Raw genomic sequence first — 14,271 nt, forward strand, 5'->3', positions numbered from 1 at the left:
CGAGTGATGATACTCTATAGGGAAATGGCAGTAAGGGTCAGGAAAGGACACAAGGTCCACTTAGTGTGTATGCCTGGGGCCTCATCCATCAATTGAGGGGACAAGGTACAATCAGTTGCAGACTGTGGCGCATATTGGAACAAATGATGCTGTTGTCTGGGCTCTGAGGTCATTCATGGGTCATTCCAGCAACTGGCAGAGGAGGTTGAGAAGGCTACCCTTGTGCATGGAGTTTCAACGAAACTCACAATTTGCAGCATTGTCCTCAGAACTAATTGTGGCCCTTTGGTTCTGAGTTGAGTGGAAGGACTGAAACAGAGCCTTGTGAATGTTCTGTGACAAGCTAGGCTGCAACTTCCGGGACTTGTGTCAAAGGGTCCAGAACTGTAGGGCCCTCCTAAGTAGGTTGGCTGTGCACTACATATCAGAGGTTGCTACTCAGGTAGCAGATTGTGTGTGAGGTGCACACAAGGGTTCTTCAGATTAGGCGACTCTCCATCCAATCCAGAAAGGCAAATGGGAAATGGAGGTGGTGTATTTGTTGCAATAGACAAGAAACTCAAATCCTGGATAGAAATTGAAGTTGCATGTTATATTGTTTGGATCCTTCTATTGCCCAAGACTCATCCCCTGATGTAACCGAAAACATTAGAGAAAACCTCAGTTCACTTATACCTAAGTTCTCCAATCATACTGTAATCTTCGGTGAACACTATAATCATCCAACAATTAATTGGGAAAAGTACAGGTTTGTTATTGGAGGGCGTGATAAAACATCATGTGAAACTTTACTGAATGCCTTCTCTGAAAACTGCCTAGAAAGATAGTTAGGAACCCTACTCATTATATATTGGATCTAATCATAACAAATCGACCTGACCTCTTTGAGGATGTACACATTGAAACTGGTATCAGCGACCATAAGGTGGTTGTGGCAACAATGATTACCACAGTACAAAGGACAAATAAAACAAGCAGAAAGATATATGTTCATTAAACTAGATAAAAAATCAGTAGTATCATATCTCAGTGAGGAAACTGAAACTTTCAGCATAGGTCAGGAGCATGTAGGGGAACTCTGGCTCAAGTTTAAAAGATAAGTTGACCACATGCTGGATAGATGTGTACCCAGTAGAACAGATCATAATGGGAGGGAACCACCATGGTACACATCACTGTAAAGAAACAGAGATTACTACGTAATAGGTGTAAAACTAAACATAGGGCCATGGAGAGGCTGAATGAAACACATTTGGCTATCATGAGAGCAATGAGTGATGCCTTCATTGACCGCTGTAGCAGAATATTGTCAAGTGATCTTTCTCAGAAAACAATAACCTATTGAACAAAAAACTGTGTCAGGCTCTTACAAAAAGGCACAGATCACACCCGTCTACAAGAAGTGTAGTAGAAGTGATCCACAAAACTACTGTCCAATATCCTTGACATCAATTTGTTGTAGAATCTGAAAACATATTCTGAGCTCAAACATAATGAGGTATCTTGAATGGAATTACCTCCTCAATGCCGACCAGCATGGCTTTTGAAAACATCTATCTTGTGAAACCCAACTCGTACTTTTCTCACATGACATATTGAAAGCTTTATATCAATGCATCCAGGTAAATGCAATAAATTTTGATTTCCGAAAAGCATTCGACTCAGTAGTGCATCTACACTTAGTGTCAAAAGTACGGTCATAAGGTGCTTCAAGTGAATTTTGTGGTTGGATTGATGACTTTTTGGTGGGGAGGACATCTGTTATCTCAGATGCAGAGTCATCCTAAGATGTACTTCAGGGAAGTGTGTTGGGACCCTCACTGTTCAGGTAATGCAGTTAACTGTAATGAAGTATTATCAGAGAGAAACTGCATAAATATTGTTGTATCTTGATAAGATTTCAATGTGGTGCAGAGATTAGCAACTTGCTTTAAATGTTTAGAAATATAGAATTGTGCACTTCAGATAACGAAAATACATAGTATCCTATGGCTGTAATATCAATGAGTCAATGAATTGGCCAACTCATACAAACACTGGGATGTAACACTTTGTAGTGATATGAAATGGAATGATCACATAGGTTCAGTCATGGGTAAATCAGGTGATAGACTTTGGTTCATTGGTAGAACTCTGGGAAAGTGCAATTGTTCTACAAAAGAGATTACTCTCAAATCACTCATTTGATTGGTTCTAGAGTATTGCTCAAATATGTGGGACCTGTAACAGTTTGGGCTAACAGGGTATATTGAATGTATACAGAGAAGGGCAGCACAAATGGTCAAAGAGTGTCTCAGTGATACTGAAGGATCTTAACTGGCAGGCTCTTGAAAATAGATGTAAACTACCCCAAGAAAGCCTGTTAACAATGTTTCAAGAACCAGCTTTAAAGGATGATTCAAGGGATATACTGCAACCCCCCTACCTATTCCTCACATATGGATCTTGAGGATAAGATTAGAATAATTACTGTATGCACAGAGGCATTCTGTCAATCATTCTTCCCATGCTGCATACGTGAATGGAACAGTAAGATACCCTAATAATTGATATAATGGGATGCACCTTCTGCCATGCACCTCACGATGGTTTGCAGAATATAGATGTAGATGTGTAGGTATATAAATAAATGGAAAGACCCATTGCTGTTAGAGCACATTATTGGCAACAAATAATTGTAAATGGTGGTTGTTGTTGTTGTGGCCTTCAGTCCAGAGACTGGCTTGATGCAGCTCTCCATGCTACTCCTCCATCCTGTGCAAGCCTCTCCATCTCCAAACAACAACTGCAATCGACATACTTCTGAATATTCTTGGTGTATTTATCTTTTGGTCTCCCTCTACGGTTTTTACGCTCCACGCTTCCCTCCAGAACTAAATTGCTGATCACTTGATGCCTTAGAACATGTCCTACCAACCAATCCCTTCTTCTAGTCAAGTCGTGCCACAGATTCCTCTCCTCCCCAGTTCTATTCAGTACACCCTCATTAGTTATGTGATCTACCCATCTACACTTCAGCATTCTTCTGTAGCACCACATTTCGAAAGCTTGTATTCTCTTCTTGTCTACACTGTTTATCGGCCATGTTTCACTTCCATACATGGCTACACTCCATACAAATACTTTCAGAAACAACTTCCTGACACTTAAATCTGTACTTGATGTTAACAAATTTCTCTTCTTCAGAAACGCTTTCCTTGCCATTGCCAGTCTACATTTCATATCCTCTCTACTTCGACCATCATTAGTTATTTTGCTCACCAAATAGCAAAACTCCTTTACTACTTTAAGTGTCTCATTTCCTAATCTAATTCCCTCAGCATCACCTGATTTAATTTGACTACATTCTATTATCCTTGTTTTGCTTTTGTTGATGTTCATCTTATATCCTCCTTTCAAGACTGTGTCCACTCCATTCAGCTGCTCTTAGAGTTCCTTTACTTCCTCTGAGAGGGTTACAATGTCGTCTTATTTTTATTTATTATCCTATTATTCCTACTCCAAATTTTTCTTTTGTTTCCTTTATTACTCACTCAATATTCGGATTAAATAGCATTGGAGACAGGCTACAACCATGTCTCAGTTCCTTCTCAACCTTTCATGTCCCTCGACTCTTACAACTTCCATCTGGTTTCTGTACAAATTGTAAATAACCTTTCACTGTCTGTATTTTACGCCTGTCACCTTCAGAATTTGAAAGAGAGTATTCCAGTCAACATTGTCAAAATCTGTTTCTAAGTCTACAAATGCTAGAAACGTAGATTTGCCTTTCCTAAACCTATCTTCTAAGATAAGTCGTAGGGTCAGTATTGCCTCGCATGTTCCAACATTTCTACGGAAGTCAGCTTCTACCACTTTTTCCATTCGTCTGAAAATAATTCTTGTTAGAATTTTGCAACCATAACTTATTAAATTGATAGTTTGTTAATTTTCACACCTGTCAACACCTTCTTTCTTTGGGACTGGAATAATTATATTCTTCTTGAAGTCTGAAGGTATTTTGCATGTCTCATACATCTTTTGTCATGACTGCCTCTCCCAAGGCTGTCAGTAGTTATAATGGAATGTTGTCTACTCCTGGGCCTTGTTTCGACTTAGGTCTTTCAGTGCTCTGTCAAATCATATCTCCCATTTCCTCTTCATCAACATCGTCTTCCATTTCCATAATATTGCCCTCAAGTACATTGCCTTGTATAGGCTCTCAGTATATTCCTTCCACCTTTTTGCTTTCCCTTCTTTGCTTAGGATTGATTTTCCAGCTGAGCTCTTGATATTCATACAGGTGGTTCTCTTTTTTGCCAAAAGTTTTTAATTTTCCTGTAGGCAGTATCTATCTTACCTCTAGTGATATATGGTTATACATCCTTACATTTGTTCTCTAGCCATCCTACTTACTCGTTTCGCACTTCCTGCCGATCTCGTTTTTGAGACGTTTGCGCCGGCCGTGGTGGCCAAGCGGTTAAAGGCGCTGCAGTCTGGAACCGCGTGACCGCTACGGTCGCAGGTTCGAATCCTGCCTCGGGCATGGATGTGTGTGATGTCCTTAGGTTAGTTAGGTTTAAGTAGTTCTAAGTTCTAGGGGACTGATGACCTTAGAAGTTGAGTCCCATAGTGCTCAGAGCCATTTGAACCATTTTTGAGACGTTTGCATTCCTTTTCGCCTGCTTCATCTACTGCATTTTTATATTTTCTTCTTTCATCAATTAAATTCAATATCTCTTCTGTCACCCAAGGATTTCTACTAGCCCTCGTCTTTTTACCTACTTGTTCCTTTTGTGACGTTTGCCTGCTTTATTTGTTCGTTGATAGTGTTGATGTAGTTGCACAATTTTGTTTCACAGTTCTTTACTTTCAGTTCACGACCCCCTATATTACACAGTTGTACAGCCATTTCACTATTGGTTAACTGTTGATAAGCCTCATCAATAGTGTGCAGGCAAACATCAGTATACTGCAACAACAGTTTGCTGTTGAACATCTATGAGCAGTAAATACCTAACCACACATTTCACTATTTTTCAAATAAATCGAACATACACTGTAATTGTTTTAACACATGGCCTGTTTATGTTAGACTAATTCCACTGTTCAGTTAATGCATTATTGGTATTCTAACTGATACAGACTTCACGTCTGAAAATAGGCCGTGAACTGACTGTCTCGAGACCAAAAATCGGGCCTTTACATATTCTCACAATAATAAGCACTGAAACTATACAGTGTTCAATGTTTATTTTACAGAAATTAAAGTTAAAACATAATGCATTCAATTAAGTGAATACCTTGAAAAATGCCTTCTTTCTAACAGTTTCTTCTACCACAAAGGTGAGACTGAATTATTTGTTTAAATAATGAAATTAACAGATTTAGTTATGCAAACAATACTATTGACAAACCTGGTAATTATTTTGGAATTAAGGGCTGGCTTTGCTAATATGTTTTCAAATGCACCCAAAACAAATACTTAAAGAATGCTAGTGTTTTGTCTTCCAAATGTTTATAACATAATTTATATTTGTTTACAAGTCAACAATAGAATCTAAGCCACAAAACAATTACTGATTTCACCCTATAACAAAAGATATTAACTAGGAATAGTCAAAATAAATTAGGAAATTGATTACATACACATAACTAGCAAAAACAGATCTGGTGCTACATTCTTTAAGGCTGAGGGCCAACCTTTCTGTTTTATGGAAATGCAGATTATACTCATGTATGTTAAAGGTAATTAGGCAAAATGAAAATAAAATAAATTTAAGGAGGTAGATGGCAAAACGAGAGGAAGTGAAGAGATCCCAGCTTGCTTCGTCACTCTGCTGCCTTCACTATTTCATCTCTCAAAGCTACCCATTCTTCTTCCACTGTATTTCTTTCCCCTGTTCTTGTCAACTGTTCCCTAATGCTCTCTCTGAAACTGTCTATGACACCTGTGGTTCTTTCAGTTTATCCAAGTCCCATCCTTAAATTCCTACTTTTTTTGCAGTTTCTTCAGTTTGAATCTGCAGTTCATAACCAATAAATTGTGGTCAGAGTCCACATCTGCCCCAGGAAATGTCTTACAATTTAAAATCTGGTTCATATATCTCTGTCTTACCATTACTTAATCTATCTGAAACCTTCTAGTGTCACGAGGCCTCTTCCACATACACAACCTTCTCTCATGATTCTTAAACCAATTGTTAGCTATGATTTAGTTATGCTCTGTGCAGAATTCTACCAGGCGGATTCCTCTTTCATTCCTTACCTCCAGTCCACATTCACCTACTACTTTTCCTTCTCTTCGTTTTTCTACAGTCAAATTCCAGTCCCTCATGACTATTAAATTGTCGTCTCCCTTAACTATCTGAATAATTTCTTTTATCGCGTCGTACATTTCTTCAATCTCTTCAGCATCTGTGGAGCTAGTTGGCATATAAACTTGTACTACTTTGATAGGTGTGGGCTTCGTGTCTATCTTGGCTACTATAATGCATTCACTATGCTGTTCGTAGTAGCTTATCTGTGTTTCTATTTTTTTATTCATTATTAAACCTATTCCTGCATTACTGTTATTTGATTTTGTAGTTATGACCCTGTATTCACCCGACCAGAAGTCTTGTTCCTCCTGCCACCAAATTTCACTAATTCCCACTGTATCTAACTTTAACCTCCACTTCCCTTTTTAAATTTTCTGACCTACCTGTCTGATTAAGGGATCTGACATTCCACGCTTCGATCCGTAGAGCGCCAGTTTTGTTTGTCCTGAGAACTACATCCTCCCGCGTGGAGATCTGAATGGGGGACTGTTTTACCTCCAGAATATTTTATCCAAGAGGACACCATCATCATTTAACCATACAGTAAAGCTGTATGCTTTCGGGAAAAGTTAAGAAATAAAAATAAATAAATAAATAAATAAATGGTAACACCCATGAAATGTTCTAAACTAGAGTGACCACAAAAACTAGTTGTAAGAAAGTGCCAGACAGATTCATTATAAGAGTTTGTAGATAATGTTAATTCATCTATGAAAGAAATGGCTTTCAAAGCACCCGTTCAGTCAATCATTGAGTATTGCTTTTTTTTTTCATACTGGAACCTTTACCAAGCAAAATTAATAGAGGAACTAGAGAATATCCACGGGAGCATGTTTCGTCATCATTTCATTTAGTAAGCATGAGAACTTCAGTTGCTGCCAAAGAAGTGTTTTATATAGTGGGGAGGTTGATTGGTAAATTTCCAAGAAAACTCTTCTAAGAAGAATCAGCTGACATATTCCTTCTTCCTACATACATATTGCAAATCTGCCATGACTGAAAATTCAGAGACATTAACTTATGTAGAGGCTTACCAGCAGTAGCTTTCATGCACCATTCACAAATGAAACACAAAAATGCGAAAATAATAGTGCAGCCAGACGTACCTTCCACCTCACGACATAAGTTGTCTTCCTTGAGTGTAGGTGTAGATGAAGAGAGCAGTAGTTTGCCCAGAGTCAGACCTTAAAATCAGGCTTGTGTATGGTGTACATGGGTTGGCTGTGACTGCATTCAGTTCTAATTTGCCTATTGGAAATGTTGGTAGTGTTGTAACATGATTTTTTTTTTTATGTTAAGAAACGTGTAATTATTACACATTGATCATATGTTGCATGCCTGGTATAAATGCAGCTGTAGCTTTTGAAGTGTAAACAACATTAATCTTTTGGTAGAGCACAGGTTGTATTGACATTGTAAAAATCCACCACATATTAATTAATGACCTATATGACATTTTGGAATCAACATATGTCCAGGATTGGAGTTTTTTGGATTAAAAATTTACCTTGTTCTCAAATGGAAAAATTGTACACCGTATCCCACTATGTTGCTAGTAATTGTGAAGCAGCTTGGTGCAGGTATTCTGTGTTGTATTCTGTATGAATGCTAGGATTTTTGTTTATGCATATATGTAAATTAATTTCTCTGCCATTTCTCTGCCGCAGTGTGTTTCCAGCATTTTGTACTCTTGTACTGCCAAACATGTGTTACTATTTTATGTAACATAGCTTTTCTGTTTTTCAGCCTTTCTCGGTACAAATTGAAATTCAGTCCAGATAAAATCGATACTATGATTGTGCAAGCAGTGTGTCTGTTAGATGACCTTGATAAGGAACTAAATAATTATGTAATGCGTACCCGTGAATGGTATGGATGGCACTTTCCAGAACTTGGAAAGATAATTACTGACAATGTTGCCTTTGTCAAAACCATCAAACTGATTGGTAAGTTTTCAGCACCTTCTTTTATTCCTTGATAGTGTACTGAGACAAAAACTACTAGATGAAAATTGTGAGAGGTATGTTCTTAATGAAAACAATTAAAATGACTGGCTTTTTTTCCCAATAATAAGCTTAGCTAGCCACTGACAATAGAAAATATGAAAATGTAATGAACAGTGGGAGTTTTTATATTTGATTTGTCAGTTCAACAGTACAGAAAAAGAGAGAATGAGAAACATGTACTCAAGCAATTGTATGCTCATCAAAACTCCCCCCCCCCCCCCCCCCCCCACTTATGATATGAACAGTGTTGTTTGTAACAGTGGTTCACAGAAATTCCAGCACAGTAAAATGCATAATCTAGTTACTAGATTCATTACCAAAGGAAATTATTGTAATAGTGCAGCTGCTGGGAAGTTCTCTATATTACATTTTTTTTTAAGGAATACTTAAAGTTGGGCACCAAGTATAACAGTAGATGTTGAAGTCTTCTTGCATGTAGTTAATAGTCATGTACTTGTCAACAGTTCAGGGATGAATAACATAATACCAAATGCTCACTGAACAAATTTAACTCTTGTTTTGTCCAATTGATGCTCTTTTTGTTTTTCTTTTTACCAACCTCAAAATATCTCATAACTTTAAATTTATTCTGATTGTACTCTGACTGTGAGGAAAAGTTCTCAGTAATCACATGATGATAAATTTGTTCAGGTACTGAGCTAAACTGTATGTATGTTGTAATGCACTTCTCATGCCTTTCCAGCTCTGAAATTATCTTGTGTTTTCTTGTGTGTGCAGTCAGATACTCATGACTGATTGGCAAAAAATTTTGATGAGATTGAGTGTCATTTGTTGCTTCTTGACATTGCTGATGGAGCTGCTGCTGCTGTGCTACAGGCTCTGAACACAATCCTTTAGTGATTCTGTAGTTTTGGCAGCTACTCCATCTGCAGTCCATTCCTCTTGCAGCTCATGAGTCACAGACATTTTGTATGAGCTACAAACCTGCTGCTTACACCGGATGGTTTGTTATAATATCTTTCACTTGCTGCTGGACCAACATTTGGCATTCTACCCTTATCAGAATCACTCGTTTATGCACTAATATACAGTTCTTGGATTTACTGGGTGATGACAAGACTAACACTCATAAAAATGGTAACTTTCTATTAGTTCAGCTTGCTGGGAAAGACAAATATAAGCTTTTTGTGTGCACAACTTGCTGTATTAGAGGATGTTAATATGTTGTAAGCACCACCGGCCGGCCAGAGTGGCTACTGTCTGGAACCGCGTGACCGCAACGGTCGCAGGTTCAAATCCTGCCGCAGGCATGGATGTGTGTGATGTCCTTAGGTTAGTTAGGTTTTAGTAGTTCTAAGTTCTAGGGGACTGATGACCTCAGAAGTCAAGTCCCATAGTGCTCAGAGCCATTTGAACCATTAAGCTCCACCTCCAGTGTGGTAATGTATGAGATTCAACACCTCAGTGTGTTGTATATAATGCGCAAAATATTGGTTGTCCATGGAGGTCAGTACGAGCCTAATGCAGAGTGCGAATTGTGGCCACATGGCCAAGGGGTGAGGGAATGTTCTTGTAATGAAACACTTGTTTTGGCTGATAGATTTTGACCAGCGTTAGAATATATGAAACTCATGAGCAGCCAAGTGTGAGGACTACAGATGGATCATTGCCAAGATAACCGGAAGGTGAAGGGTGGGACAGGGAGTACACAAGGCATAGAGAAAGCAACAGCTTCCCCATTCAAATATATCAGATAATAATATACCGTATTTACTCGAATCTAAGCTACACTTTTTTTCCGGTTTTTGTAATCCAAAAAACCGCCTGCGGCTTGGAATCGAGTGCAAAGTAAGCGGAAGTTCTGAAAAATGATGGTAGGTGCCGCACAACTAACTTTTGCCGTCGAATATATGTAGCGCTACACAGGCATGCTTTGCAGGCACAAAGATAAATACTGGCGCCAAAACCTCTGCGTCAGTAAATAAATTTTAAAAAAAGTTGGACGACGAGCTTCCCCGAGTTTCGACCACTGCATTTTCATACATTATCCAATGAAGTAAATACAAATTTTGTATTGTTCATCTTCGAATGTAGCAGCATTTCAATGTACTACGAAAATCCGACTGACAAGTCTGTTTGGGATGTTTGTCAATATGGGAAACTCTTAGTTCTGTATTTTTCCCTACCTGTGAGAAGAGATGGCTGCTAATAGGAACTTTTATGAATTGTGAATCACATGCAGTGTTCACTTCACCATAAGAATAATACAAATATAAACATTTTGTCATGTATTCTTTCGTGTTTGCAGCTATCTCATTTAAATCCTGTCTGCCTAATAAACTACGAAACTAGAGTGAGAGAGCAGCAAACGCGGAAGAATACACATATCATGTCATTTTTATATTTGTATTATTCTTATACCTAATAGTGATAGTCAGAAATGAAGCACAGCAATTGACTAGATTTTAAAATCTAAGATGACTCTAATTTCTGTGCAGAATGTAATGTACTAAAGAGGCGTCTGCAAAGATTTTCAAACGGAGAAAAATTTTCGCTAAACCCTCGTTCAGAACATCTTCTATCATACGCAGTCTATTATTTGGTTCTTGTTAATCATTATCAAAGAAAGCAGCAGTGTAAGTAACAACAAATAGCAGTCTCTTGCCATTGTTTCGCTAATGAGATGATTCCTTTTTTGTAAGCGATGGTACCGTGCACAAAAGCAAGCCATGCGGCAAGTGGTGACAGGCCGTAAACATTCATCAGAAAGCGACAAACAATACATGACACAGTACAGTAATGCATTTTCAGCTTAGAGTGACGTAAACACCTGTAACAAAGAGAACGGCACTTATCAGATCAAAGAAAAATAAGCAATCAATTCAAACCAGACGAAGCACGTGAAAAAGGAAGGGTACCCATATAAATACGGACGGAGCGCCTGACGCGTAGCAATGGCTACCTGGTAAAGCTTAACTGCTAAGCTTACGACTCAAACCAAACTACTGTAGCTGTATCATCATTCATTCAACCTAAATACACTTGTCTACATTGAGATTAAATTGCCATTCCCTGCACCATGCGTCAATTCGTTGCAGATCCTCCTGCATTTCAGTACAATTTTCCATTGTTACAACTTCTTGATATACTACAGCATCATCCGCAAAAAGCCTGTGAACATCTGATGTTATCCACAAGGTCATTTATATATATTGCGAATAGCAGCGGTCCTACGACACTCCCCTGCAGCACACCTGAAATCACTCTTACTTTGGAAGACTTCTTTCCATTGAGAATGACATGCTGTGTTCTGTTATCTAGGAACTCTTCAATCCAATCACACAATTGGTCTGATAGTCCATATGCTTTTACTTTGTTCATTAAACGACTGTGGGGAACTGTATCAAATGCCTTGCGGAAGTCAAGAAACACGGCATCTACCTGGGAACCCGTGCCTATGGCCCTCTGAGTCTCGTGGACGAATAGCGCAAGCTGGGTTTCACACGATCATCTTTTTCAAAACCCATGGTGATTCTTACAGGGTATATTTCTAGTCTCCAGAAAAGTCATACTCGAACATAACACATGTTCCAAAATTCTACAACAGATCGACGTTAGAGACATAGGTCTAGAGTTCTGCACATCTGTTTGGTGTCCCTGACCTGTGCCCTTTTCCAATCTTTTGGAATGCTATGCTCTTCTAGAGACCTACGGTACACCGCTGCCAGAAGGAGGGCAAGTTCCTTCTCGTACTCTGTGTAAAATCGAACTGGTATCCCATCAGGTCCAGCGGCCTTTCCTCTTTTGAGTGATTTTAATTGTTTTTCTATCCCTCTGTCATCTATTTTGATATCTACCATGTTGTCATCTGTGTGACAATCCAGAGAAGGAACTACAGTGCAGTCTTCCTCTGTGAAACAGCTTTGGAAAAAGACATTTAGTATTTCGGCCTTTAGCCTGTCATCCTCTGTTTGAGTTCCATTTTGGTCACAGAGTGTCTGGACATTTTTTTTTGACCCACCTACCGCTTTGACATAAGACCAAAATTTCTTAGGATTCTCTGCCAAGTCAGTACATAGAACTTTACTTTCGAATTCATTGAACGCCTCTCGCATAGCCCTCCTCACACTACATTTCGCTTTGTGTAATTTTTGTTTGTCTGCAAGGCTTTGGTTATGTTTATGTTTGCTGTGAAGTTCCCTTTGCTTCCGTAGCAGTTTTCTAAGTCGGTTGTTGTACCATAGTGGCTCTCTTCCATCTCTTATGATCTTGCTTTGCACATACTCATCTAATGCATGTTGTACGATGGTTTTGAATGTTGTCCACTGATCCTCAACACTATCTGTACTTGAGATAAAAATTTTGTGTTGAGCAGTCAAGTACTCTGAAATCTGCTTTTTGTCACTTTTGCTATACAGAAAAATCTTCTTACCTTTTTTAATATTTCTATTTACGGCTGAAATCATTGATGCTGTAACCACTTTGTGATCGCTGATTCCCTGTTCTGTGTTAACTGTTTCAAATAGTTCGGGTCTGTTTGTCACCAGAAGGTCTAATATGTTATCGCCTCGAGTTGGTTCTCTGTTTAACTGCTCAAGGTAGTTTTCAGATAATGCACTTAAAAAAAATTTCACTGGATTCTTTGTCCCTGTCACCTGTTATAAACGTTTGAGTCTCCCAGTCTATATCTGGTAAATTAAAATCTCCACCCAGAACTATAACATGGTTGGGAAATCTACTCGAAATATTTTCCAAATTTTCCTTCAGGTGTTCTGCCACAACAGCTGCTGAGCCAGGGGGCCTATAGAGAGAGCCAATTACCATGTTTGAGCTTGCTTTAACCGTGACCTTCACACAAATTATTTCACATTTCGGATCTCTGTCAATTTCCTTCAATACTATTGCCTTTTTTATCACTATAAAAATGCCTCTCCCTTCACTGTCCAGCCTGTCTTTGCGGTATACATTCCAGTCTGAGTTTAGAATTTCATTACTGTTTACATCTGGTTTCAGCCAACTTTCCGTCCCTAGTACTATGTGGGCATTGTGACCGTTTATTAATGAGAGCAGTTCTGGGACCTTTTTATAGACGCTCCTGCAGGTTACTATTACCACATTAATATTGTCATTCCCTGTTGCGTTTTGCCTACTGCTACCTTGTTGCGTCTCAGGTGGTGTCTTGTTGGGCCTAGGAGGGAATTCTCTAACCTAAAAAAACCCACATGTGCACTCCACACATACTCTGCTACTCTTGTAGCCGCTTCCTGCGTGTAGTGCATGCCTAACCTATTCAGGGGGACCCTACATTTCTCCACCTGATAGCGGAGGTCGAAAAATTTGCATCTCAGATGTCCGCAGAATCGTCTGAGCCTCTGGCTTAAGCCCTTCACTCTGCTCCAAACCAGAGGACCGCGTTCGGTTCTGGGAATGACACTACAAATAGCTAGCTCAGATTCCACCCCGCGAGCGAGGCTTTCCGCCTTCACCAACTCCGCCATCCGCCTATATGAACTGAGGATGACCTCTGAACCCAAACGGCAGGAGTCATTGGTGCTGACATGAGCAACAATTTGCAGTCGGGTGCACCCAGTGCTCTCTACGCCGCCGGCAGGGCCTCCTCCACATCTCGGATGAGAACCCCCGGCAAGCAGACAGAGTGAACACTGGCCTTCTTCCCCGACCTTTCCGCTATTTCCCTAAGGGGCTCCATCACCCGCCTAACGTTGGAGCTCCCAATCACTAATAAACCCGTTCCCCCGTGTGCCTGCTTGGACCTTGCTGAAGGAGCGGCCACATGTCCACTCACAGGCAGAGCAGGTGATGCCACATGACCAGCCTCCACATTGACCCTCTGCCTTGTGCGGCGCGAACGCCCTTGTACCCGCCACTCTCCTTGTGGAGAGGGTGGCCCAACCTCGCCCGGTGCCCGTGAAGATGCCTCGACAGCAGGGACCGTAGGTGAAGCATGTAACACCTGGGGTGTACCACGCGACGCACCATACTCT

The 14,271-nt window shown here is 39.8% G+C and overlaps 1 protein-coding gene across 1 annotated transcript in view; it reads left to right on the forward strand.

The window, feature by feature from the left end:
• The window catches only part of LOC126187303 (nucleolar protein 58), a 75,676-nt gene that overhangs the window by 6,348 nt on the left and 55,057 nt on the right, over positions 1-14,271 (forward strand). The window contains exon 4 of the mRNA XM_049928296.1: positions 8,046-8,245. Within this exon, the coding sequence (XP_049784253.1) occupies positions 8,046-8,245 (200 nt within the window). The remainder of the gene's footprint in view (positions 1-8,045; positions 8,246-14,271) is intronic.

Source organism: Schistocerca cancellata, chromosome 5, assembly GCF_023864275.1.
Source record: "Schistocerca cancellata isolate TAMUIC-IGC-003103 chromosome 5, iqSchCanc2.1, whole genome shotgun sequence".
NCBI classification, from domain to species: Eukaryota; Metazoa; Arthropoda; class Insecta; order Orthoptera; family Acrididae; genus Schistocerca; species Schistocerca cancellata.